The sequence below is a fragment of the Meriones unguiculatus genome, chromosome 2 (genome assembly GCF_030254825.1).
Source record: "Meriones unguiculatus strain TT.TT164.6M chromosome 2, Bangor_MerUng_6.1, whole genome shotgun sequence".
In the NCBI taxonomy this organism is placed as follows: Eukaryota; Metazoa; Chordata; class Mammalia; order Rodentia; family Muridae; genus Meriones; species Meriones unguiculatus.
The window spans coordinates 161,822,907-161,850,443 of NC_083350.1; the positions used below are offsets into that span (position 1 = coordinate 161,822,907).

General features: G+C 44.0%; 1 protein-coding gene across 7 annotated transcripts; it reads left to right on the forward strand.

The window, feature by feature from the left end:
* Positions 1 to 3,739: 3,739 nt before the first annotated feature.
* Positions 3,740 to 26,534, forward strand: Spart (spartin). 7 transcript variants are annotated; one of them, XM_021637561.2, is made up of 10 exons: positions 3,740 to 3,864; positions 7,146 to 7,230; positions 8,675 to 9,471; positions 12,768 to 12,965; positions 15,731 to 15,907; positions 17,398 to 17,521; positions 20,726 to 20,920; positions 21,444 to 21,602; positions 21,734 to 21,824; positions 24,660 to 26,534. In XM_021637561.2, the coding sequence occupies exons 3-10, from the start codon at positions 8,677 to 8,679 to the stop codon at positions 24,925 to 24,927; spliced, it is 2,007 nt and encodes a 668-aa protein (XP_021493236.1). In that variant the 5' UTR covers positions 3,740 to 3,864; positions 7,146 to 7,230; positions 8,675 to 8,676; the 3' UTR covers positions 24,928 to 26,534. The 7 variants fall into 7 exon arrangements, with proteins under 7 accessions (XP_021493236.1, XP_021493241.1, XP_021493242.1 ...); XM_021637562.2 differs by lacking the exon at positions 3,740 to 3,864 and adding an exon at positions 3,878 to 4,138; XM_060378332.1 differs by lacking the exon at positions 3,740 to 3,864 and adding an exon at positions 5,573 to 5,725.
* The last annotated feature ends 1,003 nt before the right edge of the window (positions 26,535 to 27,537 follow it).

Here is a 27,537-nt window from a genome sequence, read left to right on the forward strand (position 1 = left end):
GTGCTAGGAACTAAACCTGGGTCCTCTCAAGAGCAGCCAGCACTCTTGAACATAGCTGTCTCTCCGTTCCCAGGAATATGAAATAGAGCAGCCAGAATTGGCTGGAATCTCTGCTTGGAATTGGAAAAATGATGATATTGGTCCAAATTTAGTTTTTCAGAAAGTTGGTCTTGCTGGGTAGTAAAAGACCCTGTAACTAATTAACTAATTAAGCTGCAGCTGACTACTTAATGGTAACCAATTGGTTGGTTGACTGAGCCCAGCTCATTAGTTTCCTTTAGGCTACCTTTCATTTTTTCTATAAACGCTGGTCAAATTATGTCAGATTTCTCAGAAACTGCTGTAGCTGTGTGTTGCAGGATCTTGCTACTTGAGGTTTCATTCCTCCAGGACCAGATAGCCTTTCTGAACTCTGGCACTAGATGGAGGACTCCCTCTCCCCAGCAGGGCCTCCTACTCTCTGCCTGACCTCATCTGCAGAATGTCTTTAGGCATAGATGCCTCTAACCCTATCTGGTATATGACCTTTGGCATATTCCCTGCTAGCTCTCCCCTCTCTGTGTCTATAGGATAATTAGGTACTGTGCCCATGCACAGTCTATAGGACCATGCTAACCTATCAGAGTACCTCCTGGCTACTTTCTCTTTTCCTATTTATTCCCCTCATCCCTGGAATAAATTTGATCTGCCTCCCTGCAGCTGGTCATGGATGCATGTCATGGATGGGATTCCATTGTGCTCATGGCCTTCCTGAACCCTGAACCCTGTGCACCGCCTCTCCTCCTTCTACCCCCATGGGCTGGTGACCAAAAGCCCCCTAGGGAAGAGGAAACCTACAGCTCCATTTCACAAATCAGCTCATTTTGCTCCAATAAATACTACTGAATTTAATTGGTCTAAAAAATCTTCCTTTTAGTAATCCTCACTCGAAAACTTTGTAAGGTTTCCAGAGAGAATAAGTGAATAAACAAAATTTGTCTCCTTTAGGGCTGTTAGTCAAGACTAATATTACAAAATTTAGAAAATTTTGTTTTAGCTTCATAACTTAATATTGATAATTCTGAGCTCATTATCATCAGTTGGTGTGTGGGAGTGGGTGGGCTGTGAACTGCAGAGGCTGGAGGAAGTCACTCAGGGTCCTGAGCTTCATCATTCTGCATCTTATTACTGAGACAGGCTCTCGCTGAGCCAGGAGGGAGATGTTGCCAGCAAGGCTGTGCAATCCTCCTGTCACGCCTGGGGTTACAGTGCTGTGGTGTGGCCATGACTTGCTTTTTACAGCAATGCTGGGGATTCAAACTCATGCCTTCAGGCTTGCTCAGCAAATGCTCTTACCCACTGAGCCATTTCCCCAAAACTGAGGTTTTGACAAGATGTTGATGAAAAAACATAAATGAAAACAACGACTTTGCTTATATTTTTCTGAGCCTAGCAACTGTACTAACTCTATAGCCTAGTTTTTGATCCTATGCCTTTCAGCCCTTGTCTCTGCTCCACCCACATGGCACTGAAGGTTGGTCCTTGCTAAGATGGGAGGCTGAAATGTTCCAAGATGTGAAAGTCTGTAGCGCCGTGGTGCAAAGGACAAAATCCTTCACTTGACAGATGACTGTCAAGATGTTAAACTCATGAAAACCACATAAAATTACCTTCAGCCTATGTGTGTAAGTTATTTATATATATGAAATGTAAATACATTTTGTTTAAATTTAGGTCTCATCATCTCCATAATACCTCATCATATCTATTAAAATATTCTGGATTTTAGACTACATTAGATCTGAGATATTTCTGCTCTCGGGCATTTTGGATGAGGGATACTTGACCTGTAACATGCAATGTAATGAAAAAGCAATGTGCCCACTGGACACTGTCCTTACTTATGTCAGAGTTATGCAGGGTCAGCTGAGCCTGCAGTTGGTAGTGAGAATGGTCCTGGCAGTCAGCGGTTCACCACTACGGCTAGCAATAGCTTAGCCATACGCAGAAGCCACTGTGAACATTAATATATCTCACAATACAAAGATTAGACATATATCCAACTTAACTTCTTGTTGAATCTTTGGATGCCCATCCATTTTGACATCAAGGGCAAGAAAGGAGATCAAATGGAGAGTCAGTGGTTTTAACTGGTAAGAGACCCTGGATTTTTACCAAAACATGTGTGACCACCATATCAGGAACTGGCTTAAAAGGAGTCTGTGCAAAGCAGGAACCCTTATGGAGGTATGTAAGGGTACCTCATGGGTAGTCAAGTAATACATTTATATATATCATGCTGAACATTTAAAATAGAAAGGTAATACTTATTGGAGCTATCAAATTGATCAAGGTCGTAAGGGATAAAGCCTCAGATGAAACTTTTACCCCAATCTTAGATTGGGAATTTCTCTTTGGGGGCTCTTTGGACCCCCAGTGGGGAAAAAAAACTGGAATTGTTTTAAATTTCAGTCTCTACACCAGGTCCCAACCACTCCAAATTGCCAATCTGTGTAAAGCTGTTTTGAAGTATTTCCTAGAAACTGAGAGTATGAACAACTATAATTAGTTGGTAGCAAGTTGTTTTGTAGTCAAGTGATTTAATTTTATTTTATTGCATGAGGAAGTAGAAGGATTTATTGCATAAAACGTACACAGGCAATGTGGATATGATGTGGTAAAGTGATCTGGAGCGTATCGTCGGGAAGCAGTTCAAAGAACTAAGGCAGACTGCTGTTGTAAAATCCAGTCTGATTCACTCAAATAAAATAAATAGGAGTGTGTCCTAGTTGCTGTGAGAAAAATACTTCCACAAAAAGCAACTCAGGGGGAAAAAGAGGTTTAATTCCACTCACCGTTCCAGCCCACCGTTCTGAGGAAGTCAAGCAGGAACTTCAAACAGGAATATCACACCTACAGTCAAGACCCGAGGGAGACACATGCCTTGCCTGGCTGCTTGCTCGTGTCCAATGCAGTTTCTGCACTCTTTCAAGACTCCCTGCCTTGGAAACAGTGCTGCCCACAGTGGGCTGCGTCACCCCACATCGGTCAACTTAAAACACCCCACGGTACACCCACAACCAACAGGCCGTGCCCCACTGCGGGTCGACCCAGTGTCGGGAGAGTGAAGGTTTTATAATCAGTTTTTCATACTGTGTTTATTGTGTCTCATTATTACAAGTATTCAAGAGCACTGAGTGCTTGTCTGCACTAACGTAACTAGGGGTAGACTTGCTGGGATGGTTTTGGTTACATCACATCCCAACCAGTAATGCAGGGGGCTGTAAAACCCTCTTGCCAAAACCATTACTGCTTGTGTTTTGGTGACAGCCATTCTAATGAGACAGAAAGTCACACTTCGCTCTGTTTTGAGTTATCCTGAGATTCACCTTTTGACGTGCTTTCTAGTAGTCTGTACAACTTGTCTGAAGAAATATCTACTCAAATGCTTTATTCGCTTTTAATTGCTACATTTATAAGTTATCGAGGTGTGTTCATTATGTATTATAGATGCAAAGAAGAAACAACGACCTCTTCTTTTACTCCTGAGCCATCACTCCAGCACCAGTCTGGGCCCCCCACCTCCCGGTGTCACAGATTTAACACTTTGGATGACAGGTCAAGGTCCCAGGTTCTAGCCAACCTTTGTATGCCAGATCCTCAGTGCCCGACCCAGGGCGCCCCCTGGCGGCCAGAGGCCGTCAACGCTGTGTCTCTGCGGGTCCCCTCGGCGGCCCCTGGGCGGCGGGTGCGGAGTGCGCAGGCGCGGTCCGACGTGGCCTGGGCCTGGCTGGGACCGGAGGGTGTCACCGGCCTGCACCCGCGCGCTCTCCGTGGGCTCTCGGGCTCCGAGCCGACCGCCGGCCTCCCGCGTGCCTTTGGAAGGTCAGAGTGGGCCGAAGCTCGTCTCGGCGCGGGTGTCGTGGCTCGCGGGCGGGGCCGGACACCGAGGGCGTCACGCGGGGCTTTGTGAGCCGAGCCCTCCCCGGGACGCGCCGCGGGCGGTGGGGGCTGCGGCCCGGACCGCGGCGGCATTTTCAGGGAGCCCTTCTGCCCGAGAGGTTTCCTGAAGTCCCGCTGAGGTGATTCCAGCTAGTGCTGAAGCAGCCTTCGCCACTTCTTCACCTCCTTCAGCGCTCGCCCGGACAGTGGCGCACAGGTCCTAGATCCTCCCGCCCCGGGAACCGCGCATCCCTGCTGCAGATCCCCCATCCCTGGTCCCCGCTGCTCTTCCCCTGGGGCTGGTCCTTCAGTCTATAGAGCCCGCGCATCTTTGGTGTTGGTGTACCATCCCTGACCCGCGCTTGTCCCTGGTTGAATTCTCCTATTCCTGGTCCCCAAGAATCCCTGGTTTGAATCCTCCCGTCTCTGATCCCTGGTTATCCCTAGTGTGCGTCTTCTGAGGTTCCCTCTCCAAACCCCACTGGCTTTCTCGCTCCTCTATGGCTTGCCCAAAGTTACGCAGCTGGAAGCGCCAGGAGCCACAGCACTGGAAATGAAGGGCGCATTTGCTAATCTGAATACGCTGGTTACTTGCGTCCCGCATCTCAGAGCATCCTGAGGCCTAGCTCCACGTCTGGAGAAAGTTTTTTCCTGGGAACGCGCGCGTGGTTTTGTGAAGCGGCATTACTTAGTTAGCGTACGGGTGGCTGCGTTACTCCCATTGGTTGTATTTCTTAAGGATCCTCGAGGTCTGCCTTCTAATTTTTATTAGATAATTTTTATCTCGGTAAAATGGCCCTCGGATAGCTAAGAATTTAGCAACCACCTTAAGGTTTGCAGAAGCAGTTAAGTGAATAATGCGGCAGTCGAAGAGCGCTCCTAGTTCCCAGGGAGCTGCTCTTGATTCTTGCTCTTTCCTGATGGTCCTAAATGATTGTTGTGGAGGACGGTGTTTGAAACAAGAAACCTCTATTTTATGGAATGTGGCTGACTTCCCACGCACGCTGCTATCTGAAACACACAGTTCCCCTAGCAAGGCAGAATTGGTGGGGTGGTACTGGCGTTGAATAGAGACCCGAAAACCCTCCCTGGTGATCAGTCCCCCGTGTTCCCTACCAGGACAGGAGGAGTATGGATGTAGTTTTTGGCTCTTAGTACAGTCTACTGAATATAGCTAATCATGGGCTGTTGTGCACGTCAGCGAGAGATGAGGCTCAACTGCTTTCAGTTTTTTAAAAATACCATATATCTGGGGTGATGAGGCAGTTAATTAGCCTTATTTTATCATTTCATATTTCATTAAAAAAAAAAAAGTCAGAGTAATGGGGCCGGAAGGATGGCTCCGCAGTTAACAGGTGCTGCACTTGCAGAGGACCCAGGCCAGGTTCCCCGTGCGCCTGTCTGTGCCATAACTGCCTCCAATACCAGCTGCGGAGGACCCGGTGCCTCTGATACCCACACTGATGTGCACATATCCACCCCGCCCCCAACATGTGCATAATTAAAGATAATAAAAACAAACCTTAAAAACTCAGAATAGTTCAAAATTCAGACTTCACCATCACTTAGTACCCTATAAATGTCTACAGTTGTAACTTGTCGGTATATAATTTAAATAGCAAACCCTTCCCATTCCCCTGTTTTGTAACAGGCCAGGCATGCTGGCATTAGAACTTCTGTAGCTGGCTGTTTCCCGTAAGTGTCTCCGTTGTGGAAGAGGACTGAGTTTCCAAGTATTTTGAATCAGAATTTTACTTCTGCTTACACAAACGGAACCACGTGCATGTGTATAGCTTTGTTTGATGTAGGTGCTTCTTAAATCTTTTATTGGAATGTTTAAACAGGGACGGGGGATGGTAAAACACTAAGCCAGAGGACCTGAGTTCAAATCCCCCCAAACCTGTGTAAAGCTGCAATCTCAGCCCCAAAACAACAATAGCAAAACAGCAAAAGAAGCCCCACATGGTGGCAGAGGCCGGCAGATCTCTGTGAGTTCCAGGCCAGCCTGGTCTACAAAGCGAGTCTAGGCTACACAGAGAAACCTGTCTTGAAAACAAAAAAACTAGAACAAAAAACCAGCAAAGACCCTCAGACAAGGTGAAAGACCAGAACATTTACCCAAAGTTGTCCTCTGACCTCCCCAGACCGCAGAGCATGTGTCTGCTAACATGTCAGAAACAGAGATTTGTGTACACGAAGATAAGAAAAAGAAAAAGAGAGAGAGAATGTTTAAAAGTTAAAAAGTCCACCATTGTTATCTAGAGCCAGTGTTGGTTCATGATTTGATGATTTGACTATTAAGCTAATTAAAACAGTTTATTTAGTACTTCACATTGGCATTCCAAAGACTTTTCTCATTTTCAGCTTTGAGAATTAGATCATATGAAATTGTTAGCAGCTTTTCAATCTTTTCAAGACAGATAGTAAACAGTTGTCCTTAAGACTATGCCTGGGCATTGCTTGGTTTACTGTTCTGGTCCAGCCTGTTCCCTAGAAACTGCATGTAGCTCAGCAGAGCCTCGAGTGCAGCCCAGTGTGGATGACACTGTCACAAAGTTGGACACTCCTGAGCTCATGTCTCCTTGTGAGTGTCAAGTATGGAATGTTTGTCCTCTGTCCTCTGGGGGGAAGGAGAAAGGAGTTGGGAATCTGTGGAAGCCTGAGGCATTATGACAGAGCAGGCTAGAATTCCACGGAAACTGCAAGATTAATTTCACTAGTGACCCCAGGGTAGGGCAAATGTGAGTTTTTAAATATTGACACTTGAATATGATATTTCCTGAGTTGGGGGCTGAATGTGTTCTGTCCACTATTGTGAAACTGTTGTGTGATAGGGCCATCTATTGGCCTGTTTTTCAGTTCTAGAAAGTCTGACTAAAGTCCATGGTGCCATCATTGTGTAGACAGCTAAGGAGACACTCTTCCGTCCCTTGATTTTTTTTTCCCCCTGCCCTGAGAAGCTGTAAGGAGTCCACAGTGCCCAGCAGGGGCTCATGTGGCAATTAAGTGTTTGTATTGGGATATGTTCAATTTGATGTACGCTTATAAGTACACTGTAGGCTATCTTTGTATGACACAACACAAAGAAAGGTAAAATCCCACCAATCATTTTTATACTGGTTATAAGTCAGAATACTCTGGATGCATTACATAAGTAAAAGCTATCATTGAAATTTCACCTGTTTTTTGTTTGTTTGTTTGTTTTGTTTTTCTTACTGTGTTAGTGGTTCCTGGAAAATAAAAATTTTGTGGCTCGAAGTATAATCCTTCTGGACAAGGCTGCTGCAAAGCTTGTATTTATTTTGTAAAGTAAGTAATTCAGCTTTTGCCATGTACATAAAGAATTAAATGTCTTTGTAAGCTGACCTGTCTCCTTCCTTCCAAAGGCAGCTTGGATCAATTTTCTGACCCAGTTCATGGTGTTTTGGTGCCTCCCAGCAGTATACTAACGTTGCCACTGTTTGCTTTTCAGTCTCGGGCAGTGCAGTTAACTAGTAATGGTGAGGATTTAGCCCCTTCATCCTCACACACAAACTTTCCACCCATCCTCCTGTTCTCTCCTGGTTTAGTACATCATTTCCCTAAGGCAGGATCCACTAGTTTCAATATGATGACACTAAGAAAAGAAGCAGGAAATTCCCCAATTACTTTCTTGTTTTTGTTCGGCATCTGTTTTCCCTGAAGTTATAATTGTCTTGATTTCTATCTCTGTAAGTTTTCATTTTTGCTAATTAAACCCTGAATTCTTCCAGGGCTGTGTAGCTCTTTCTTAAAACTTAGAAACACGCTAGACATTGTCAGTTTTTATTTCCTAATGCTTTCCGAAGTGTCTTCCAGTCTGGATATGTCATTGTGTAACTATCCTCGAAATTCCATCTACAGCCCTGGGATTCCACTCACCAAGTGGGAAACTGGGAAGCAGTGCAGAGTGTAGGCAATTGTCCTGAAGTCCACCTGGCACGCCGAGCCTGCTTTCCAGCCCCTGTCAGATCTGTTTAAACCTGGGAGTTTGTGCTTCCAATTCTGGATTTACCTGCTTTCTGTTTTACCCTTCCATCTACCATTTTCTGCATTGTACATTTCAGAGCATTTTATCATTAACATGTTGGGCCTTCAAAAAAATCCTAATTATATTCTTATTTCCTGTTGTTCATCTTTTTTTTTTTTTCATTGCTCTCCATTCTTGGCTTTTTCTCTAACTTTATAAACTTTTTATCTCTCTGTTGGGTTTACCATCCCAGCTATTTTATATGTGGTTTCTAAAAGCTGAATTTGGTTGTTTTGTTTTGTTTTCTTTTGTTTTGTTTTTCTTTATAGTCTATGCGTGCTTTGGGGGCCAGAGGTCATCTGTGGGTGGTATTCCTCAGGAGTCACCACATGATTTTGTTTTGTTTGAGATAGGCTCTGTAGCTGTTCTGAGCTGAGGAGGTAAGACTGCCAGCCTGCCTGTGGGCCCCAGGGATCCCCCTCATCAACACTGGGATTCGTGTGTTCAGAAGAGGTCCCCTGGGGCTTGGAGCTGAACTCCGATCCATCTTTCCTGCTCCCTTTCCAGTATTTTAGGACCAAGCACATTCACTTATTGACTCATCAAGTACTTACTGAGTGTTTTCTCTGAAGGATTAGGCGTGCAGTAGTGAACAGGACAAAGATAATTGAGGTCCCTGCCCTTGAAATACATTCACGGTGGAAAGAGAGCTAAGTACTCAGAGAGCTAACTGGGAAACTGCAGGTGATGTTTCCTGTCTTGCAGAGATGGAGCAAGAACCAGAGAACGGAGAACCTGCTGAAATTAAGATCATCAAGGAAGCTTATGGAAAGGCCTTTATGTTTGTTAATAAAGGACTGAACACTGATGAGTTAGGGCAGAAGGAAGAAGCAAAGAACTACTACAAGCAAGGAATAGGCCACCTGCTTAGAGGCATCAGCGTCGGGGCAGCTGAGCCAGGGCGCACAGGCCCTGCGTGGGAGTCCGCCAGACAGATGCAACAGAAAATGAAGGAAACGCTTCAGAACGTCCGCACCAGGCTAGAGATCCTGGAGAAGGGCCTCGCCACTTCTCTACGGAACGACCTTCAGGATGTGCCCAAGCTATATCCAGAGTTCCCTCCTAAAGACACGTGCAAGAAGTCACCAGAGCCCGAGTCGGTTGGTTTGGCCCCGCAGCATGCTGAAGTAGATGGCAGCCCTTCGGCTGCAGGTGCTGGGCCAGGTGCTGCTGCTGCTGCTGGACCCTCCCCTGCCGAAGCGCCGCCAGCCTACACCCCGCAGGCTGCGGAAGGCCACTACACTGTCTCCTATGGAACAGATTCCGGGGAGTTTTCATCGGTGGGAGAAGACTTCTATAGGAACCATTCCCAGCCGCCCCCTCTTGAGACCCTGGGGCTCGATGCAGACGAGCTGATTTTGATACCAAACGGGGTGCAGATCTTTTTTGTAAACCCTGCGGGTGAGGTTAGTGCTCCATCATACCCCGGGTACCTGCGCATCGTGAGGTTCTTGGATAATTCTCTGGATACAGTTCTGAACCGCCCTCCTGGGTTTCTCCAGGTAAGCCCTTCAAAACAACATGCGCTCATAGGCTGAAAAAAATGCGTAGAACATCTCATTTTCATTTGTTGATAAATACCGTGTCCCGGATAAGAGCAGAGGAAAAATAACTAAGTTCTGAACACACCCATGCGTGTGTTTGCTGGGATTTATTTTGTTTTTGTTTGTTTTTTTTCTTATGATAGAAAATCTGGTTTGGCATTATTTATGATTAACTTTAGGACTTAAGACAGCTATTTTTTTTTTTTAATCTGAAGAAGAAACGTAGTTACTTCAAGGGGAATTTATGTGATTCATTTGAGTATGTAACTGAATATCCACAAATGTTATCAGGATCCACCTGAGGGTCTGAACTGGCCTGGAAACACTCAGCCAGGGGCAGTTTTGCCCCTTGACAGATCCATTTGACATGTCTGAAAGTGTTTTCATTACTTAGGCTGTCTTAGGGTTTCTTTTACTGTGACAAAACGCCATGACCAAAGAGCAAGTTGGGGAGGAAAGGGTTTATTTGGCTTATACTTCCAGATCATAGTCTGTCACTGGAGGAAGTCTGGACAGGAACTTAAGCAGGGTTGAACAGGAGCTGTTGCAGAGGCTGTGGAGGGGGGCCTGCTTCACATGGCTTGTTCATCCGGCTTTCATATAGACCCGACTTTCATATAGGTGCTAGGCCCGGGGCTGCTCCAGAGATGAGGCCATGCACCGTGGCTGGGCCCTCCCCCATTGCTCACTAACTGAGAACGTGCTTCCAAATGCATCTCCTGATCTCTTCTGCTGAGGCTCCTTCCTTTCTGGTGACTCTAACTTGTGTCAACTTGACAGACAAAACCAGCCAGTACAACAGCTGAGGGTGGTTGTTACTGGTGTCTTGGATAGAGCAGCCAGAGAAACTGCTAAATAATCATGGGTACAGACCTATCTGCAGGAAAATGATTTGTCCCTAACCTTCAGTCAGGCCAAAGATCAGAAGCCCTGGCCTAGAGAGCCAAAATTGCAGATAGATTGACCAGAATGCAGTTTCTAAGAGTAAAGACCAATTTGAAGCAAAGATGTGTGTCAGGGCATTGTTGTGGGCTTAGTGGGGTCTTCTTCAGGTTCAAACCAGCAACAGTCTAGTGTGAAAAGGTAGAATACAGGTGCAGGGAGATAGACTCTTGAAACGAGAGCACAGTGTACATTCAGTGTGTTTGTGCTGAAAGGAGATCACTGTTTAAACAAAGCAGTTGCCTGTACGCAGTCAGATAAAGTAGTTTAGTTAGGCACTGGCCGTCTGCAGCCCTCCTAATGCTGCTTTTGCCCTGGTTCTTATGGAAGCCAACTTGAAAGTCACTTAACAATAGTTGGAAGCTTATCAGAGGTGTGGAAAACAGATTCTTGGGCATAGTCCAAAGACTCATTACTGGACAAGAATAGACTGACTGGGTTATCTTAAGAAGCCTAACAGGGTTCCTGACTGAGGTTAGGGAGGGGCTGCTGAGAGTTTCTGTGGGTCTGGCTACAGTGTAGCATGGCCATCAGCTCTTGTAACTGCAGGAGCAGGAAGTGAGCATCTGAAGGATGGCCCCTGCTCCAGATCTCAGCTGTGGAGGTGCTTTGACTCCACCAGCAGCTTGTCTGACTTTCTGACTTATTTAATTTGGCTTTTAACCTTTTACATACTTTGTTTTGGGTCCTACATAGAGAGTAGATTTGCACCCCATGTTTAATTGGTTGTCCTTTACATGTTAGCCATTTGTAGCAGTGTTCTGAATGTCTATTGAATGTATTTATCCTAAAAAACAAACAGCAACAAAACAAGTAGTAACACAGCTATCTATTAGACAGTAGGTAAACCTTTCCTGTGCTTTAAAAGTCATTATTAATACATTTAGGACATGAGAATAGGTTATTTTTAATAGGCAGATTTTCTAATACACATTAAATAAATAACTGCTGGGGAGGTTGTTTGTTTTGTTTGGGGGTTTTATTTGTTTTGTTCTTCAGGTTTCTGAGTTCCCCTGCACTTTTGAAAACATTGTAGCTAGCTTTATTCTAATCTGCCTGAATTTTACTGTAATAAAAGTTAATGGCTTTTGAGATGGAGAATAAAATTCATTAAAAAAAGAAAAGAAAGAAAAGAATTTGACAGTGTTTGGCAGGAGTCAGCCTTGAGTGCCACAGTCTCTGTACATTCATCCTCTGCTGTCAGAAGGTCTCAGTGTGTCTGAGTTATGCTTGTTCCAATAGACTGATTCCTCGGGTTTCTTTATGCTAGACTAAGGTTAGAGTAGTGTGGTGTCTGAGAAATAAATACATTTAGGAATTCTGATTTAGATAGCTAGGATCTGAGCTTAAGTCTGAGTGTTGGGGCACACTGACCACCTGCAGTATTGTTTGGGTTTGATGCCACAATTAGTGACACACACTGTTGTGGGGTCTATTTAAATACGACGTAACTCAAACCAGATCATTGCCGCTACTGATCCATCAGGGCCACAGAACACTCGGGAGCTGAACTGCAATGCAATGCTGAAGGGACCATTGCACAGCATATATAAAGGATGAAGCCATAAAGCGAGAGTGAGCGGGGGGGGGGGCGGCTGCTGCATTGTCCAATCATATTTTGACATAAGAGGTTGAGCAAGGGAGTTTCTGTCAATCAGGATAGGAGTTGGTTCCTGGGCCTGAGTCCAGCAAGATGGAGAAATTGTCCTTGAGATGGCTGCACTCAGTTTCCTGTCTCTTTACAACAGAGGCTGTTCAGCTATTGCTAATTTCCACAGCTCTCTTGGTGCCTGGGACCTTGAATTTTGTATCTCCCTATGATTAAGAGGAGTCTGAAAAGGAAATTGTAGTGCTTAGAATAAGTTTCTTCTGCTTGTTCTCAACAGCAATGTTCAGTTCTGTGTCTAACACATCAGGTTCTCTGTGAATTAGCAAAAGCAAAACATAATTAAATAATCACCCTGCATCTCTGACACAAAGTATGTGCTCACACTCAAGCTGCACTTCGAGTCCTGAGGAGCTTAAATGACCTGGCTGTGCCTCGGTTTTTGTGATAAAGTGACTATGACACAACCTTTTTCACAGTGGAAATGGCCTAATGGTTCATGGGGATGACTGATAGAGAATATGCCGTGTATGGTGGGATACTGTGCGCCACAGATGCACCCAGAGGCCACTTCCTTACAGCTGGAAGATGGTTTATTTAACCTGGAGCTGAGGTTGGGTCTCTAAGACTCTGACACATTTGCTGTTAATTAACAATGTCGTGGCCACCCAGTCACTGATTTTCTGTTTTCGTCTGACTTTTTCAGGTGTGTGACTGGTTGTACCCTCTGGTTCCTGATAGGTCACCAGTTCTGAAGTGCACCGCGGGAGCCTACATGTTTCCAGACACCATGTTACAAGCTGCAGGGTGCTTCGTGGGGGTTGTTCTGTCCTCTGAGCTCCCAGAGGAGGACAGAGAGCTGTTTGAGGATCTGTTGAGACAAATGTCTGACCTTCGGCTTCAGGTAACCGGGATTGCTAGATAAAACAACTTTAACGTGAATGCCACAGCATTTCAGAGACCTGTGATTAGCTTTGAGGAGACCTTGTTTTGATCCATGATGGGATGATGAGAGTCGGCTGCCATCGGTTGTGGGCACTGAAGTTAAATTTCCTTTGCCATAGCAGTTACCGTCAGTTGTTACTGATCTCCGCTTGTGGCTTTCTCCCCGTGACACAGGGTCAGTGATGATGTCCACCTCACAGGGCCGTGGTATGAACTGAAATTCTCATTTAACATCTAGCATGTGATCACACCCACTGAGTGATGTCTGTTTGACCACTGTTTACAGTCAGGTTGGCCTAAGGTATAAAATTCTGAAGATAATTCTGCTTTAGTAGATTTTGACATTTCAGGAGAGCTTTTGGTAGATAGAATGATCTCCTGGTGAATAGAGGCCAAATAAAAAGTGACACATGTAATTGTGCATTCTAGCTTTTGTCACCAGAGGAGGAAACATTTATCAAGTTCATGTTTTCAAGGGCTTTTAGTCCATGGTTACTAGCACCATACTTTTAGATTTGTGGCAAGGCAGAGACATGACAGGAGGTCTGGCAGAGGAACACTGCTTAACTCATGTCAGCCATGAAGCAGAAAGGCGGGGCGGTGGGTAGAGTCAGGAGGAAGATAGGGATTAGATTCACCCTTCAAATGCATATCCCTAGATTCCCGCTTCCTTCAGTCAGGCCTCCTTCCAGTTTCTACCAGGTCTCATAGTCCATTTAGTTATGTGTCTGTCAGTAGTGTCTCCATCGATTTATGTCAGCACTCTCACAGGCAAATTCCTGTGAGTGACAGGATCCACCCACTGGAGACTAGACTAAGCCTTCAGCATTGCAGCCTTTGGGGGAACACTTCATAAGCAAGCCGTAAAAGTCAACCTACAAACTCTCCTTGTTTAGATTGTTTGCCCCATCTGTTTTTACCTGCAAGGAGTTGAGCTAAATAAGTATAATAACATTTCCTTTAATTTTTTTTTAATTGTGAGTATTGGTATTTACTTGCAGCTAAATATGGTTGTCAGTATGGCAGTGTAATCTTCTGTTCTCCTGCCACCAAGTATTTGGGCTCTTTTATTAACCAGTTAAACTATATGTTAAATGACAGGGTGCCAAGAGCAAGAACAGGTGAATATAAGATATTACAGCTATATATGTAAAGATATATACAATAAATAAAGATAAATGTTGGTGTTTGTGTGTATGTGTGAGTGTTAATTACGTAGTCAGTGTCACTATAACACATAAGCTCTGTGTAATATGGCACTGCGTTGCATGTCCATAGGAAGGAGTTTGTGAAGGATGAAAGATGGTTGCATATCTCTGGGTACATCCCAGCTTTACTGCTATATTAGTTACTTGTTGCTACAACAGAATTCCTGACAAAAGCAGTAAGGAAGGAAGCGTTTCTCTTGGCTCACGCGTGGTGAATGTACTCTGGCTGGGGTGGTGGGGCCTGGCAGCAGGAGCGGGAGGCAGCTGGTCATGCTACATCCACAGGCAGGACAGAGAGAGAGGAAGGCCGCTGCACAGACCCCTCTCTCCTGCTCAGTCCGTCCCGGACCAGCACTTGGGGTGGCGCTGCCCTTGTTTTAGGTAGGTCTTCCTGCCTCAGTTAATGCAGTTCAGTAACGCCTCCCAGGTATGCCCAGAGGTTTGTTTCTGTGGAGGGCTTGAACCCTGAGGCTGACGAGAGTAACCACTGAGCTCACTGCAGTAACTCACAGCTGCTCACAGACCTAGCACAGAACACCCTTGCCTCACCTCCATGGGCCTTTGCTGTCAGGCGTTAGGGAAGAAAGGAACTAAGTAGACTCGAGGTTGCAGGGTGCTGCTCTATTTACTTTTACTCTTTGGCTCTGTTGTACTTTTGGTTCTGTGTTGGTGTCACCATAGCACATAAGGATGTCAGTTGGAAACTCGCAGGATTGGCCCTGAGTTTTACATTGAAGCATTTGCTCACTTGGCAGAGCATGCAACACCACGATCGATGCCTGTGGCTTTAAATGCTCACATCTGATACCTTCCAACAGTACAGTGCACTGATACACATGCTTTGTTCACGCCTTGCCTTTGAACATGTTCTCGTCCTGCTATGTCCTTTCAGATTTATTATTGCATTAATTAAATTCAAAGGTAACAGCATCGATATGAAGCTAACTTAGGTGAACAACTGCTGACAGTTATCTTTTCTACCTTTTCTTTTGTACTTCACTGTCAGCCACATTGTATAACCTAAAGAACTCGAGTTTTAAGCTTTATTGAGGAAGTGAGCAGAACTTTAGATATAAGAAAGCGTGGTCTCAGGTTATACCTGTGAGGGCAAAGCGCCTGCCTCACAGGGCTGATGGCTGGAGAGCGGATCTCAAAACCTGCCAAAAGCTGTGCACAGTAGCAGTGGCACCTGTAATCCCAGCTCAGCCCTGTCAGGCTAGGGAGGCAGAGGTAGGAAAATCTCCAGGAACCCAAGGTGTGCCAGGCCAAACAGCATCCACGAAAATGTCTCCGACAACAGTGGTTTGAAAGTGAGGACTAACATCCAAAACTGTCCTGTGACTGTCACAGGTGCTCCAAGGCATCAGCCCCCCCACAACAAGAAAAACGTACAAAAGTAGTTTTCTATGCAGTCAGACACTGGTATGTGAACATGTGTGTCATGAGCACATGACATGGTACCTAGAGGAATGTCTTGCAAAGGCCGGCTAGCTAAGCCTAGTCCTTTATGCTCTAGGCCAACTGGAATAGAGCAGAAGGAGAAGATGAATTCCAAATCCCCGGGACAGCAAGACAGCCCTCTGAGCCATCGAAGGAAGCTTCTGGCACCGATGTCAGGCAGTCCAGTTCTTCAGGTTCTTCAATAGACCAAGGCAGGAGGGATGCACGCCATAAAGGAAAGCGTGGGAAAAAGGCAAGTTAAAAAAGCAGTGGGAAATGTACCCCCAGTCTGATGGCTGCACACCATAACAGCATGTCACACGCCAATCACAGCCTTCAAACAGGGTCACCTCACATTTGTGCTCACACCACTCTAAGAGAGACCTCATACTTGAGGTTAGATTCTTCAGTTTTCAGAAGACTTATTTTTACAGTAAGAACCACATACTTTTGTTTTTATGCTCCTTCTGCTTGTTGACTGAGAGCTTGCTCTGGGTCTGTCCTCCTTCCCCCAATAAATAATAAATAAGTGAGTAATGGATTGTCTGTGAGATGTGAAGAAGAAAGAAGGCATTCTGCTTTTGCCCTTATAAAACATTGTCTTCTTGTTGATATCTCTAATTTTATCATATATTTTATCTAACTTTATCTCTATATTTTATCATATATATCATATCATACATATGGAACAACCTAGTCCTAATAATTCCGACTATTTGCAGGACGGAGGAGTGCCTGTGACTTCAGGCATCCACCGGACCCCATGCAGTTAGGGCAATTACGTACTCATTTCCACATGGCCTGGGCAAGAGTGGGTGGTCAGTGGTTTTTTTTCTTATATCTTGGCATTTATAAGTCAAGAACTTATAATTTAGAATATTGTAGTTTACATTCATTGTGTTTTAGATGAGGTTAGGTGCTCTGTACTGTCCCTATCCTTCACCCACTTTTACTATTGGGTAGTTAGTCTTTCTCTTCTCAGTCTCCAGGGTCTTTCTATGTTAGAGAGAGTGGCCCTAGCCATGAAGATATTACACCCCTATTTTCTTTGGATTTACTAACATGTAGCTTTTTCCCATAGAGAAGACATTGCTTTTCGTCTTGTGGAAATTCCACAATCCCCTGCTTATTTGTATATTGTAAGTCAAGTTCTTTGTAATCTGTTGGGCACAGAAAACCTTTGATTTTTCAAGTTATAATACTTTGGGTCTATGTGAGCTTGTTCCTGGGTTCTTAGACAATGAATTTGGTTTTGAGTTTCGGGTGATGGTCATAACCATGGCAGTCTACTGTTTTCATTGTGTATCTGGATATTCGGGTTTCAAAATGGACTTTTCTTCTATCAAAACCAGTTACTTACACACGTCCTTCTTTCCTGGCTGAGTCACTTAATTTGTTAACCCGACAGTACCATACTCATACAACTTTGAGGGGTGAAGTCCATGAGACGCGGGTGGGTCCTAAGCTAGTGGAAGGACCTGGTGAGCTTGAATATGACGTGGTAGATGCAGTGTTGGAGTTATATTTTCCTACTTAGATCTCCTCAGAGGGAGTTTTTATAAGACCAGATCCTTTGCAGTTCTGTGTAATTCCGGTCTGGTGTGTGTAGGGTGTTGTTTTGACAAGGCAAATGTTTTCACTAACCCCATCTAGTGTTTGTGATATTTTATCATATAACGCTTTCAATTTCTTTCTATCGTACTTCACTAACCTGTATATTTTGAAATATTTTTCACTGTTTAGACTAAAGGTACTTCAAGTGAAGACGTTAATTTGAGCCATATTGTGCCCTGCGAGCCGAGTTCAGAAGAAAAATCAAAAGAACTGCCTGAATGGAGCGAGAAAGTGGCCCACAACATCCTGTCAGGTATCGCAGAGCTGTTCGTTAACCCATGGTTGTCAGTGCTTGAACCAGTAAAAGTATTGCTTTTGATTTCTGTTTTAGAGAACTGATTTAGAAATGCCCACAGGTGGAAGGACTGGGTTTCTGAGACGCTTGCACATTCCGTGTGTGTGTGTGTGTGTGTGTGTGTGTGTGTGTGTGTGTTCTTTCAGGGATTCTTCAGCTATCAGAGCTGTGAGCGTAAATCACGACTGTCCCTTGAGTTCTCGTCCCTCTCCCCTACCCCAGTGCCGTGTCCTGGGGTTTGTGTCCTCCAAGATCCCCATGTTGAAGTGACAGCCCAGAAGTCACAAAATTAGAAGGTGGCAACTGGGTTGTGAGGGAAGAGCTTCTGTGAACAGGACTAGTTCTTCATTGAGGCCCCAGGGGGCTGCTCTGCTTTTTCTGCTGTCCAGTGAACCAGGAAGCCGTCCTCAAAAATTCATCTACCAACACCACAGTCTTGGAATTGCCACAGAAGCGAATCTCTGTTGCTTCTCATCCACAGTTTTGCAGTGCTTGCTTCAGCAGCACCATCTAAGATGCCTCCCAAGAGAATGAATAATTGCTTATTGTTCATCTTCAGAAGTGTGTTAGCTTTCTGCCGCTGCAGCAAAATGCCAGAGATACTCACCTTTACAAAGACAGAAAGGTTGTCTCGTGGCTCTGGAGGTGGCAGTACATGGGTGGGTGCTTCTTTGGCTTTGGGGCTCCAATAATACTTCTAGACCGGAACAGAGGAGAAGGCGGAGCAGCAACAGCAAAGGCTGAGGTCCCATAATTCCTTTGAGGTAATAACCTTAACGTAAGGTAGGTCCACAGCACCTCCTGATAGCACCCTGACCTCATACAGTCTTCAGGTCACAGAGAACAATCCTGCATTCACACAACTAATAATTTGATGGGGTTCAGGGTGACTGAATGCTAGAACAGGTCACTGCCAGGCTTGGGGAACACTTAAAACATGACAAGAGGAGAAATGTGGTGTGTGACTGAGGGCTGAGTTGTCCTCATGTGCCATTACCCACATCTTTTTTCTAGATATGAATACCAAAACCCAAATACAAAAACATCAGGGTTCTAAAATTCTTTCTTATGATAAAATGATTGAAAACTTAAGTAAAATCCAGGTCTATATCTCCTTAGATTTCAGCTCCCTTCACAAGGGAAGAATCCATGGTTTGGGTTTTCTATTTTAGTACAAGTACAAATGGTTGACTTCCTTACGTCAGTAAGGGTGAAGAATATTCCAGGGACATTAGTGGTTAGGTTTGATTTAGATAACTTAGTAAGGGTGAAGAATATTCCAGGGACATTAGTGGTTAGGTTTGATTTAGATAACTTAGTAAGGGTGAAGAATATTCCAGGGACATTAGTGGTTAGGTTTGATTTAGATAACTTAGTAAGGGTGAAGAATATTCCAGGGACATTAGTGGTTAGGTTTGATTTAGATAACTTAGTAAGGGTGAAGAATATTCTAGACACGGTCGTGGTTAGGTTTGATTTAGATAAGTCTAACTAACTGCCAACGTTTTATTCACTCAACAGGCATTCACTTTTTGCTGTTTATCATGTCAGCATTATTAAATTCAAACCGTGCAGCTATGAGTAGAAATAATCTCTATTTATCACTACACATACACATAAAGCATCTAAGGAGCTGGCAGGAAACACCATGGTTATGGTTGGTTTTGCTGTCTCTGGCTCCATATATCTGCCAATATCTGCTCTAGCTTGGTGAGAAGGCCTTGAGTATCCAGGTCTGGCTTCCCTTAGAGCAATGACTTTTCATATCTTATTTCCAATGATTTTTCATAGTCACAAAGGAATGTTCTTTTTTGATCCCTATGCTTTCATAGAACCCTAATTATAGACTCATTTGTTCTATTGCCTGTTATTTTGTGATTTCTCGGTGTTGGATCTTCAAATTCGGGTTTAATTTTTTTTTCAAACTTTTCAGCTTATAAGTAGGAACTCTAGACATACACTTTTAAAAAAGATTTGTTTTATTTCATGTATGCTCTGTGTGTGTGTGTTCATTTGAGTGCAGTATTCTTGAAGGTCACAAAAGGCATCAGATCTCCTGGAACTAGAGTTAGAAGTGGTTGTAAGCTGTTCCACATGGGTGCTGGAAACCAAATTCAGGTCTTTTAGAAGAGCAGCACTCTCTAAACTGCCTGATCCCTTCACTTGCCCTACCCCTGTCCTCCTCTCACACCTTTTAGGATGAATATCTTTAGGCCTTTGCTCTGGGCGGGGTCTTCTCACCTGGGAGGTAACTGGTTCTCTGCTAGCACTGCTCCCCGTGTGGGCTGTGCCCCAGAGACAACTGCAGTTCAGGCCGCTCCTGTCCCTTTCAGTGTGCTCATACTTTTGTCATGGGGAGAGGATTACCAGGCCATGAGAAGGTAGCCATGAGGAGGTTACTGTGAGGGAGTCATCATGAGGATCAGGATGGAGCAGGAACAGCCAGGATGAAACCAGATGGCAGGATAACAGGGAACATGGCTGGGAAATAGTCCAGACCAGCGTAGATGGATTAGAATAGATGAGTATCTGCCCAGCTATAGTGCTTTAAAGTTTATTAATAAATGTAATAAGTCTCTGTGGCATTATTTGGGAGCTAGAGTGGGTGTAGAAAAGCTCCTACATTATTTTTACATTTGGTGCCTGATATGGGGGATGTAATCTAAACTTAGAGAGAAATCCAAGTTTAGAACAAAAGATTCAGGTATTGGAAAGTCAAGGGTGCAAGCAAGGACTCCTCAGGAACAAGGGCGGTTGGTTTCCCAGTTGGTTGGGAGCAGGAGACCTCAGAGAGTGGAAGTAGAAGGCTCCTTTAGATGCCCACCCCACCTCCACCCTCTGTAGTGCAGCAACACAGGTCGCTGGGTAGGAGCAGTCTCTTGGGGAATCAAAGGGTCAGCATCCAGTGAGCAAGGCCCCGGGCAACTTTATGCATCAGTGATCGCTGGTTATAGCAGGAGCCCAGATACTGCACATAGCTGAGACATACTTTTATTTTACAGAAAGATTTATTCCGAGAAGAAGCTGTAGATACGCCGTTGGCATGTTGGTGACCCATTTTAGATCTACTACTGAACTCTTTTGTTTTCTGATGATGATATTAGAAGATTTAAAGGTGTAATTAGCTCTAATCTCTCTAATTTTGAGCTTCCCTTTAAAAAGGTGCTTCCTGGGTGAGCTGGGGTTTAGTCAAAGGTGCTGAATTTACTGGCAAAGCAATCCAGAAAGGTGCTTCTAAACTCCGGGAGTGGATTCCACCAGAGGAAAAACCGGTAGAAGTGAGTCCAGCTGTCACCAAGGGCCTCCACATAGCAAAGCAGGCAACGGGAGGAGCAGCAAAAGTCAGTCAGCTCCTGGGTAAGTGCCTGTGCTTCCCCTGGCTAACAAGAGACTCGCCATTAATCCACAGCGAGCTACGTGTTCACATATATTGGTCAATCTCACAAAGAAAGAGTGGGTATAGAGCGGCCCCACCTCTCCCACAGCTGAACTGGCAGCCCAGCAACAGTGGTTCTAGGGTCTGTCTCCCCAGGTGACACTTCAGAATCACTAAGGTTTGTTTTTACATAGTGTTACAGACCTTCAGTCTTATTTAAGACTGAATAATCTTAAATTCAGTAAGATTATCTTTTTTGATGGTAAGTTTTCTTTGAGTCAGAAACATAAAAGCAAATGGTTTTCTTCCAAACAGAAGTCTGTCCAAGGGGCAGGCACAACAAACATAGCTTGAAGGCACTTGAGGGCCAGCCAAGGTTCACCTGACAGACATTGTAATGTCATGCGGAGAAACAGTCCTGGGTGGCCATTTATGAACCTTGTTCAATGCAAGTGATAAAGTCAAGAGAACAATTTCTGAGTCTTTTCTCTATGGTTGTGTTAGTTGACGGTGTCTGCACAGTAGCAAGTTGTGTTGGCAGAGAACTTGCTCCACATGTCAAGAAGCACGGAAGCAAACTCGTTCCAGAATCTCTGAAGAGAGACAAAGATGGGAAATCTGCCCTGGATGGTGCCATGGTTGTGGCAGCAAGTAGTGTTCAAGGTAACAAAAGACCCTGGGTTTATTTTGTTCTTTCATTTTTGTTACGTTCCTGGGTGGGCACTGAGCTACCTAAGAAACTTGGGCAGGCTTGTGTCTTATGTGAGACTGACTTTTTTAAAATATGTTTACAGGATTCTCAACTGTCTGGCAGGGATTGGAATGTGCAGCTAAATGCATCGTTAACAATGTGTCTGCAGAAACCGTACAAACTGTCAGATACAAGTAAGTGTGGTTTCATTGTAGAGAATGAATCTCCTGTGTCAGTTCAGTCCAGACGGCTAAGATTTATATGCTTTCTTTTTGTTAAGTTTCTGATAAACCTATTGTTTTCTAAATAGGGAATATTTGTAGTATACTGGTTGAACTCCTGATGCTTTGATTTGTGCTACTAATTGTTAAAAATGTTCATTAATGCAAAAAATGTGTTTAGTTTTTAACTACATAATGTTGATGGTAGTATTTGCTCGAAAGAAAACAAAGACTTGATTGAATGGGAGGTCCCCTTTAACATTACCTCATTAGTGTGCCAAGGCTACTGTTATGATCACCACTGCACATTTATATTGGACTAGAGGGATGGTCATCTTCTATTTCATACATCAAGTGGACAGGACAGAAATGTATTTGTACAGCTTACCTGCTAGTTGGTGGTATGATCTTTCTACTACTTTGGCTTTGAGATCTCTGGCTGCTATCAGACTCACCCTTCACCTTGGCAGATGACCTAAGGCCTGAATCCAACTTGTATCCAGGTGTCTTTGTCCTGGGGAAGCTCCTCAGATCCACGTCTGGTTTCTTGACTGGAAGGAAAGATTGCTTGTGTGTTGGTGAGACACAGTGGGAACAGCACCACAAAGCATGTGATGGCAAAGGCATCTCACTTCAGACCCATGAAGAGGAGAAGTCAGAGGCACAGTTTCCAGCCAGCAGGGCTTCAGAGGGCGGGCACAGGGAGGACAGATGGTCCAAAGAGGAGATGAGAGGGCTTGTGACTTCATGAAGGGCCATGGGCTTTTGGCTTCAGGGTGGGTGTGGGGAGGGCTGGCTGCTTTAGAGGAACTGTGAAAGGGGAAGTCATTCACAGGACTGTGCCGTCAGCAGCTGGGTAGAGGAGTTGGTGAGAGAAACAAGTCTTCTGTGTTACCAACAGCTACACAAAGTGAAAGTTTAAACTAGGCCAAAGGCAGCAGGGCATGCCTGTTTCTACACACTTTTGAGAAACAAATACTTTGGCAGTGTTAGTAAAGAGCAGATCTAAAGCAGCGTTTTTTGGGATGTCTTCTGTGATTGAACTTAGGGGTTTGTTTTTTGTTGTTATTTTGTTTTCTTTTTTAATTTTTTTTATTACAATGTATTTATTACAAATTTATTCACTTTGTATCCCAGTTGTAGCCCCCTCCCTCATCCCTTTCCACTCCCACCCTCCTTCCTTCTTCTCCCCCTATGCCCTTTCCCTAGTCCCCTGATAGGGGAGGACCTCCTCCGATTCTGTCTAACCCTAGTCTACCAGGTTTCATCAAGGCTGGTTGCACCATCTTCCTCTGTGGCCTGAAGAGGCTGCAACTCCCCTCAGGGGGAGTTGATCAAGAGCTGGCCATTGAGTTCATGTCAGAGACAGTCCTAATACCCATTATTAGGGAACCCACTTGGAAACTGAGCAGCCTGAACTGAACAGGGGGTCTAGGTCCTCTCCATGCATGGTCCTTGGTTGGAGTCTCTGCCTGCCCCTGGGGCCAAGTTTTTTGGCTCTGTTATTCTCCTTGTGGGGTTCCTGTTCCCTTCAGGTCTTTCTATCTTCCTCTTCTTCCATAAGGTTTCTGGCACTCTACCCAAAGTTTGACTATGAGTCTCAGTATCTCCTTCAATACCCCAGTGGCTACAGTCTTTCAAAGGTCCTCTGTGGAAGGCACCTGTCCTGTTCCTTGTCTTCTCCTTCTCCCAATATCTATCCTGTTTGCCCTTCTGAATGAGAATTAAGCATCTTCCCTAGGGTCCTCCTTGTTGTTGAGCTTCTTTAGAACTATAGATTTTAGTATGTTTATCCTATGTTATGGGGCTAATACCTACTTAAAAGTGAATATATACCATGTGTGTCTTTCTGCTTCTGGGTTACCTCACTCAGGATGATCTTTTCTAGTTCCCACCATTTGCCTGCAAATTTCATGATTTCCTTGTTTTTAATTGCTGAGTAGTATTCCACTGTATAAGTGTGCCACACTTTCTGTATCCATTCCTCCATTGAGGGACATCTAGGTTGTTTCTAGGTTCTGCTTATTACAGATAAAACTGCTATGAACATAGCTTAGCAAATGTCCTTATTTAATGGTGGGGCATCTTTTGGGTATATGCCAAGGAGAGTATGCTAGATCTTGAGGTAGCACTATTTCTAATTTTCTGAGAAAGCACCGGATTGATCTCCAAAATGATTGTACAAGTTTACATTCCCACCAGCAATGGAGGAGGGTTCCCTTTTCTCCACAGCTTTTCCAGCATGCATCATCCCTTGAGTTTTTGATCTCAGCCATTCTGATGGGTGTGAGGTGGAATCTCAGGGTCATTTTGATTTGCATTTCCTGAATGACTAAGGACGTTGAGCATTTCTTTAAGTGTTTCTCTGCCATTTGATATTCCTTTGTTGAGAATTCTCTGTTTAGTTCTGTACCCCATTTTTAATTGGATTATTTGGTTTGTTGGTGTTTAATTTCTTCCATTCTTTATATATTCTGGATATTAGCCCTCTGTCAAATGTAGGGTTGGTGAAGCTATTTTCCCAGTCTGTAGGCTATTGTTTTGTTCTGGTGACAGTGTCCTTTGCTTTACAGAAGCTTTTCAGTTTCATAAGGTACCATTTATTAATTTTTGATCTTAGAGCCTATGCTGTTGGTATTCTGTTGTCTCCTGTGTCTTCAGTTATTAACCTAGTTGAAATCTAAGCTTCTGTTTTGCTTTCAAGGATGGTATAGAAATCACATAACCTATTACTACTGCTACTGCAAGAATGTTTTTAGAAACATTGTGGGTTATAATGTCATTGATACATTTCCACCCTTTTTAAAGGTATGGACACAACGCTGGAGAAGCCACACACAACGCAGTGGACTCTGCTATCAATGTTGGAGTGACTGCCTACAATATTAACAACATCGGCATCAAAGCCATGGTGAAGAAAACTGCAAAGCAGACAGGACACACTCTCCTTGAGGACTATCACATCATTGACAGCTCTCAGAGGGAAAGCCTAGAAGGAGCAGCGGGCACAGATGTTAGAAGAGACACCGAAAAGCAGGAGGAAGAGAAGAAAGGGCCAAAGAAGAACGATAAATAACAGGCGTTCTGGAAGTGACCTACACCAAAGCCTTACCAGATGGAGGAGTGGGGAACAGATGTGGATTTTCCACAGAAGGAACAGTATTTTTTGTGTGTGTTCATTCCTACACAGTTACTGTCAGAAGTTTGGGCATGTATCCACTTAGAAGGAAAATAATCAGTATTCTTACATCTGGCTTCTAGAAATATGCAGTTTATAGTCTCAGTAAGTTTATTTTCCCTTAAACGTGGCTAAAATATTTTTGCAGTTAAAATAAAGCTTATAATATATATGATTTAAACCTAATGTCAATCTATTTTTATATGTGCTAGCCTTCAGAAAGCAAAGTACAAAACTGTACTCACAATTTCACAGCCGCCTAAGTTCTAGTTATGCTGGGAAATGACTTAATGTCATCTCCTTTCTTTTGCACTAATTGTGGATCTTTTGAGATGCCCAACATAATTTTCAGCATATAAGCTAAACAAAACCATGATCGGAAAGTGTTTTTTTCAGATAATGGTTTAGAAGTTTTTCTCAAGTGGGGAAGAACTTGGCCGTGAAAATGCCATGAAACTCTGTGACGTTATCTCTTATTTGCTAGCTCTCCTGCCTCCTAGGAACCAACATGGCCTTGTGATTTAAACTGAAGAAAATGTGTCTTCAAGTCTTTAGGGTTGAGACTAGGAAATGTTTTGATAAAATGATTTTTATTAATGCTTTGAGAATTTCGTACAGGCGTAAGATAATGTCGCTCCAACTCTTCCCAGGTCCACCCCTTTACCGCTTCGCCCAACTTCATGTTCTTTTGTTTAAATAACTCAGTGAGTAGTCCAGTTTCGGCTGCCCGTGCTCATGGCTGTGGGGCCGTCTACCACGGACCATGCTCCTCAGGAAAACGGGCTTCTCCCCTCCCCAGAAGCCATCAGCTGTCAACAGGTCCTCAGCTAGGGCTGCAGGCTTGTGAGACCCGCCCACTGCAAGCTGGAGGCCGCTGGCTGCCGTGAGTTTGAGTGCAGGTTCTGTCATATCCAGGAGATGTCCGTTTATCCGGGCCTCCGGGCCTTCTGACTCTTACTGCCTTTCCACCCCTCTTCCTCCATGTGCCCTCAGATTTTTGGGGAGGGGTAGACTAGCAAATGTTGAAGCGTGATTGGTATCCTGTTAAAATTTAAATGATTGTTATTGGTTTTAAGAAATCACTTTTCCCTATCTTCTGTAAGCTTTTCCTAAATTTCTGGAAACTAAAACACAAACATTGCACTTACTGATAGTAATGTATTTCCACCTAGTCATTAGAGTTTAGACTAAAATTCAGTGATTGAAAAGGGAGGAACCTATTGATATCGCAGGAAAGAATATGGAATCCTTTGGTGGGCAGTCCCCACTTTGGCAGAATGCAGGACAGACATTTGCTAATTCTCTTTTAAGCCACAAATACATAATTAAATACTCCATGCTATTTTGCTTCTTTTAGTTTTTAACAAGTTGATATTGGCTTTTATAGTTATGTTCTACGGTAATCGCTTCTGCACCTGTAGTTGCCTCGCTTCTAGATTTCATTTGGAATTGGCTAATGAATGCTGTTTGAGAATAAAATGGTTTCTGAATTGCTGAGCCTCAAATATTTTCACTGGGCCTATATTTCGGGAATAAAGAAATAATGGGGATGTTTCTTCTCATAGGCTAAGGACTATGTAGTAGTTGTTGAAATGGACTGGTAAACAACATCCAGTCAGTCCCTGCTTTGTTCATGTTTAACAAACAGAATGGCGAATATAGGGTCCTAGTTTAAGTAGTTTATTATTATTATTATTATTATTATCATCATCATCATCATCATCATCATCATCATCATTATTATTATTGATCTGCAAGCATGTTTTACTGACAAATCCTACTGGTCACTTGTTTTCAAAAGTAAATTCTTTGGGGCCAGTTACACTCATTTGTTTGCACATTCACCACGGGTGCTTTCAGGCACCACCTTTCATTGTAAGAAAGCAGTGGCTGTAAGGATATAGGGCCCCGAAACTGAAAATACTGACTTCTTTACAGAAAAGTGTGCTGTACCCGTCTAGACTACAGATGACTTTTCCATCTCCATAGCGTTGGAGCAAACCGCACTTCAGACTGGTGAATGTGCTCACCAAACCTTCTCGTTCAAGGTCTTTAAGGAGCCCTGCTACACAAGCATAATTAAATTGCTGTCCATTGGAGAGTAAACCTATCCATCTCGTATTTATTCCCCTTGAGGTCCTGCATTCAAAAGGACAGGGCCAAAACTTTCTCACTGCATGATTAGTTATGGCAGTCAACCTCTATCTTCTAAGTTATCTCTGTAACATTAAAAATCCTCGGGTGCACTTAAAGAGGAATTATGTAATCAAAGACAGTCTTGACTCTCCAGGGGGCTTTCGGAGCTTTGTTAGGAAATAGGTGCTAAAACTGAGTATTTCTTTATTAATATTTATTTTGTTTACGTCTGTATGCATATCCATACGTGTACCGTGTTTGTACCGTATCTGTGAAGACCAGAGGAGGGCATCACACCTTCCGGAACTGGAGTTGCAGGCAGTTGTGAGCTGCCCCATGAGGGAGGACGTACAGTGGAGAATAAACTGTGGA

Bases quoted from the DNA above. Each gene is read 5' to 3' on its own strand.
- Spart (XM_021637561.2), top strand. From the start codon at position 8,677: ATGGAGCAAGAACCAGAGAACGGAGAACCTGCTGAAATTAAGATCATC. The intron at 12,966-15,730 runs GTAACCGGGATT...TTTATGCTCTAG, and splicing joins TGTCTGACCTTCGGCTTCAG to GCCAACTGGAATAGAGCAGA. The intron at 21,603-21,733 runs GTAACAAAAGAC...ATATGTTTACAG, and splicing joins GGCAGCAAGTAGTGTTCAAG to GATTCTCAACTGTCTGGCAG.